Source organism: Macrobrachium nipponense, chromosome 14 (assembly GCF_015104395.2).
Source record: "Macrobrachium nipponense isolate FS-2020 chromosome 14, ASM1510439v2, whole genome shotgun sequence".
In the NCBI taxonomy this organism is placed as follows: Eukaryota; Metazoa; Arthropoda; class Malacostraca; order Decapoda; family Palaemonidae; genus Macrobrachium; species Macrobrachium nipponense.
Window position 1 is genome coordinate 75909477 of NC_087207.1, and position 6000 is coordinate 75915476.

The following is a 6000-nucleotide window of genomic DNA, read 5'->3' on the forward strand; positions in this document are numbered from 1 at the left end:
AACTAGGGACGAATTAACGCTTGATAGGCTACAGACTTGAGGGAAAACAGAAGAATAAGGAAATGCCAGAATTTTTTTAGAGATAAATCTTAACCCGGTCAGAACACATGAGACAAGCATCTTTACAGCAAACGCTACTATATATGATAGGCTACAGACTTGAGGAAAAACAGAAGAACAAGGAAATTCCAGAATCTTTATAGAGATAAATCTTAACCCCGTTAGAAATCATGAGATAAACTATAAGCATCTTTACAGAGCAAAGGAGGCTACTACATATCACCAGAGGGGGAAGCGGGGGGTGTGGGGGATTGGAAACCAGAAGCAAATGAAGAATTCCCAAGCGACAGGACTATTTCCCACAGTAACTTACGGCGGGCGTTTTTTTTTTTTTTTTTTTTTTTTAAGGGAGCGATATAACCCCGTTACAAAACGTGAGACAAACATGTTTACAGAGCAAAGGCTATTACATATCATCAGACGGGGGCGGACGGACGAGAGAGAGACCATCGAGAGAAGAAGAGAGAGGAGAAGAGAGGAAAGATGAGAGAGAGTGGGGAAGCCAGAAGCAAATGAAGAAGAGATCCCAGAGTGACTCACGGTCGGCATTCTTTAGGCTCTGCTTCTTTTTGGACGGTTTCGAAATAACTTTGATTCTGCGAGAGTGGAAGACGCCGATGTCAGCCCCGGAACCCCAGAACTTCTTGACAGTCAGCATGAAGTGTTTCCGCTTGTCCGAGTCGCTGATGAAGAGCGTCTTGGCCGCGCAATAGTGCTGTCGGGAGAGAGAGAGAGAGAGGGGGAAGCGATGGATGAATAATCGTAGGAGTTGCTTAAAATGATAAGGATTGCTGTGAAAAATGTTATTTACATGATAAAATAAATTTTTGAACATACTCACCTGGTAGTATAATATAGCTGACGTCAGGGACGTAAGCTATAAATATAACTACCAGGTGAGTTAGATGTTATTTTGAAAATTACTACTGTAGGGTTAGAGAGTTTCACATATTTTAGACAAGAACATTTTGTAGGGACATACATACATACATACATACATACACACACACGCAATTAATATATAAACATAAATATACACACGTGGATATATATATATATATATAATAAAACATAACATATACACATATAATTATATAATATATAATATCTATATATATATATTATATATAATAATATATTATATATAATATAGATATATATATATATATGTGTGTGTGTGTATGTATGTATGTATGCATACAAAGATTTATTAGTGAATATAACAACAACAATAATAATAATAATAATAATAATAATAATAATAATAATAATAATAATAATAATAATAATAATAATAATAATAGGAAACTAAATCCAGATTAGTAAGCCTGTTTGATTTTGTATACAGCATTAAAATGTATACAGCATCTGTATACATTTTAAATAACAAAATCAAAACAGGCGTACTACTGTGGATTTACTTTCCCATCTTATTGGCTCGTGCGATTGTGAGTTTTCTTTGAATAGTAATAGCAATAAAAATAATAATAACAAGAGGATCTTCTCTCTTCCCTCACCTTCCCGTTGAGGTCAAGCTGCTGCATATCCTGGTCGGAGTTTCCGATCCCTATGAAGGCACATAGCTGGGAGTCCTGCTCGGAGGCGCCAGCCCGCTGCAGCTCGTGACGTTTCCGCTGCCAACCGTCGCCGTACAGGTAGATACACGGCGGAGGACAAAAAAATCTACGGCCGGAGAGAGAGAGGGAGATATATAGTATTTCACCGATGGCTTCGGGATGTTAAGGCGGAAAGTATAAATATTTCATATATACGAAACTAAAAATATATACCTGGTCAGTAAGAGAGACCTGCGACGTACCTCTTTTCATTGCCGTAGCTTTTCTGAGCAACCTTGGCATGAAGGATGACCAGGATCTGATCTCCTCGCTCCCTCAGGTACCGCTGCATAGCCTCTCGCGTCAGACGCTGGTCTTTTGGCCTGCAGGGAAACAGGGGCGTGAATTATAAACATCAATAAAAGAGTAAATGTCTGAAACGGGAGAATACAGGATATACAAATGACCAAAAGAAGAACATCTTTATTTCGCTCATGGCGATAAGGCCCCCGAAAACTAATTGCCATAATTAAGCGTACCGCAATGCATACTTCCTATTCACTCTAGGCCACACTTCTCCGATAGTTATGTGCTACCAAAGGCCCGTCTATCATGTCTTCATCTCTTCAAATAATACATTCTTCCCCCAGTTACAAATTCCTTAAGAAACGGCAGTTCCAGCCACGATGGTCATGTGGTCATTCTAAAACAGATAGCTACTACCAAAGGCCTGTCTCCCATGCCCTAATCTCTTCAAATAATACATTCCTCCCCCAGTTACATATTCCGTGAGAAATGGCAGTTCCAACCACGATTCCTAATTCCCATTGCACCCCAGAAACCCAGGCAAGAAGAGACAATGTGTGCACACGAATCTCTAATCTCCGCTGGAGACAAATAATGACAGGGCACAGCCCCTGCTCTTCTCACCCGAGAGAGAAAAGGTTATATGTAACCATACAGGTGTTGGATGACCCTGCGTGACCCGAACGGACATCAAGAAACTCACATACAAAGAGAGGGTCAATTGAGAGCCCAGCATGGGGTCAGGAGACCTCTTTTGTTACCAAAACCTGTTCGTGACCTTGTTCTGCAGATGCAGGGGTCATTAAATATCAGTACCACAAGGTGGGGGTTGGGGAGTTCTTTACCCTGTGCGTGGACGTTACTCGAGGAAATAGAAGACATGGGTAAACAGATGGTAATTCACCAGAGTATTGGTAAATTCTAAAAGAATAAGGCGGGATGCACTCATTCTCACATCAACACATCGTTCTATCCTGAACATAATCCGTGGCAAACTTCTCACACTCAGAGCTTACAATCTTAACTATCCCAGGGAATGCAGATTTTCTCATCTTGTATCATGTGAATACCAACTAACAACTGGCTAAATACAGGCCCAACTATCATGCAAAGCTTTATTTATTATACAAAACAAGGGGCAGCCTAGTCTTCCACGGAGGGATATCCTGAAGTTTTAAAAGAAAGACGACGACCTGAAAAATCACAGAAATAATAAGCGAACGAAAGATAAGCGGAATTTTTGATAAATCTCTTCTTTTCGGTTACAATTTCAGTATCGATACCGACTGAAAAAAATGAAGAATCTCCTATTTATCTAAACATTAAATACCTTCCTCTCAATGTGACAATTGTAATAGAATATAGAATTTAGGCCAAATGCCAAGCGCTGGGGCCTATGAAGTCATTCAGCGCTGAAACAGAAATGGACAGTACAAAGTTAGAAAGGTGTAACAGGAGGAAAACCTCAAAGCAGTTGCACTACGAATCAATTGTTAGAAAGGGAATATGAACGGAGGTACAGTTAAAGGAATGAGAGGGGTAGCAGCTAGGGGCCTAAGGAAGGGACGTTGCAAAGAACCTTGAGTAACGCCTACAGTGTACCGCATGAGGTGCACTGACGGCGTTACCCCACTACGGGTATGTGACATTATAGGCAAACAGAATCATTCTACGAAACAGATGAGGAACTTACGCATATCTGTCATAGACGGGGGGCGAGGGAGTAGGCAGTGGCGAAGGCGGGGTATGAAGCGTGGGCATCACTGGCATGAGGGCATGGGGGTGGTGGTGGTGGTTGTGGGGAGGGCCCTGATGCCCCTCCCCATTCAACTTGTCCGGGGGCGTCAGAGAACCCGCCAACATCGCCGATCCAGGATCTGGGACGAAAAGGATTTATAACAATAATATTGAAATGTAAAAAAAAAATAATAATAATAAAAAATAAAAACTTTCCTTTTTTATGCATTGACAAAAAATAAGCAAAAAGGTATCCATGACTTTAAATATCCAATTGTATATGGAAATTACACGTAATACTGATATAAAAAGATGTTTTTAACAATAACACGGAAATTTTAAAAATAAAATAACAGTTTTCCTCTTTTGTGCAGAAATTCAAGAAAAAATGTATCCATCAAGGTATCCAATTATATTAGGGAAATACACTTAATACTGAAATAAAACAACGTTTTCTCAATAACGACGAAGCTGTTATTTCAGTAAAAATGTGTATATATGTTATTTGCTGTGAATCAGGTATATATTTGAAATAATAACGTCTTCAGGCATACTGGAAGCATTGCAGATATCAATCAATCACCGAAATTGTTATTAGTGGCTTGAGTGTGCAATTACGAAACAAAAGATCGCACGGGTAATTCATAATTTCAAAAACTTCCATAAATGTCATTTGACATAAACAACTTACGTACATGCACCCACTCATGAACGTATTAATACTTATTTCCTCATACATGTATACATTACACACCTTCATGCAAAAACCCCCTCCCGTATAGGTATTCATGTGTAGATATGTATATGTGCATATACCTTGGTCCTAAGAAATGTGCAATAACGAATTACTTTAGGATTCGTCAAAGGTCAAACTGTTACTGGTCAAATCGTAAAAATTAATTAACTTGTCGATAATAAAATGAATAGTTTCTTTAAAATCATTCATAAATTAAAATAAAAAATTGCACTTACGCAATCAATCATGGCTTCTATATTCCAAGAAGGATCCAGTTTTATGGGAAATGACGTTTCATAAATACGGTTACTCAAACATGATTTCAAGTCTTTGAGATCAACTATATCGATTACATCTTGCAAACAGTTGTTTAAAATATGTCTCTCTCATTTTACAGTGCAATCTTGCTCTCAGAAGACGACTATTTAAACCAAGGTTCTTATGCTACGGTGCATTTGTCGTTATCTAATCAAGTTACCAATTTAAGGTTACGGTGCAAAACGACTATTTGAACAAAGAAACAAATATCTGATTTATGATAGCGTTCAGAAAACCTTCAGATGACTAACATGAATATAATTTTCAAATGTATGCCTGGTCACTCAACGTGAAAGCAACATACATATTTCCATATGCATACAATAAAAAAACATACTTACGATTTGACGAGAATTAAATGAAATATACATACTTAGGATTTAACGATAATTAAATAAAAAAAAAACATACTCACAATTTAACGAGAATTAAATGAAATATACATACTTAGGATTTAACGAGAATTAAATAAAAATAACATACTCACGATTTAACGAGAATTAAATAAAAAACATACTTACGATTTAACGAGAATTAAACAAAACAAAACACATACTTATGATTTAACGAGAATTAAATAAAACAACATACTTACGATTTAACGAGAATTAAATGAAATATACATACTTAGGATTTAACGAGAATCAAATAAAAAAAACACACTCACGATTTAACGAGAATTAAATGAAAAAAAACATACTTACGATTTAACGAGAATTAAAAAAAAACATACGATTTAACGAGAATTAAAAAAAACATACGATTTAACGAGAATTAAAAAAAAAAACCATACTTACGATTTAACGAGATTTAAATAAAAAATACATACTATTTAAAGAGAATTAAATAAACCATCTAAAATTACAATTACATATTTCAGAAAGGTTTCGGTTCTTTCTTTTTATATGCATTACCTTAGAACTTAGATCACTAAAAACCAAAACTTACGAACTGAAAAGGCAGATGTCTGTAACTCAGAGTCACCGAGAAAGACTCGGAATGACCAAGAGACATAAAGATGACAAACAGACATAAATAAATATCACAGACTTAGTCATTTAGCTGCCATGATTAGTATATGCATTATATGGTTAAAAATGGAATGATTCGCGAAATAAATATAAGCATATCAGTTGGACATTAAAAAAAAACTTACACAGTAAATGGAAATGAGATAATGTGTTTTTACAACATATACACATGCAACCAACCAGTGCAAGAATGTGACAAAAAAGCACATGCAAACCACATGGAATAACATATTAGAAACGGAAGCTCAAGAAAAGA

At 36.6% G+C, this 6000-nt stretch overlaps 1 protein-coding gene across 1 annotated transcript in view; it reads right to left on the reverse strand.

Annotated features, from left to right (window-relative positions):
- LOC135226588 (recombining binding protein suppressor of hairless-like) overlaps window positions 1-6000 on the reverse strand; it is a 150651-nt gene that overhangs the window by 22301 nt on the left and 122350 nt on the right. Inside the window, 4 exon segments of the mRNA XM_064266280.1 lie at window positions 601-775; window positions 1578-1743; window positions 1880-1999; window positions 3616-3799. Of these exon segments, the coding sequence (XP_064122350.1) occupies window positions 601-775; window positions 1578-1743; window positions 1880-1999; window positions 3616-3799 (645 nt within the window).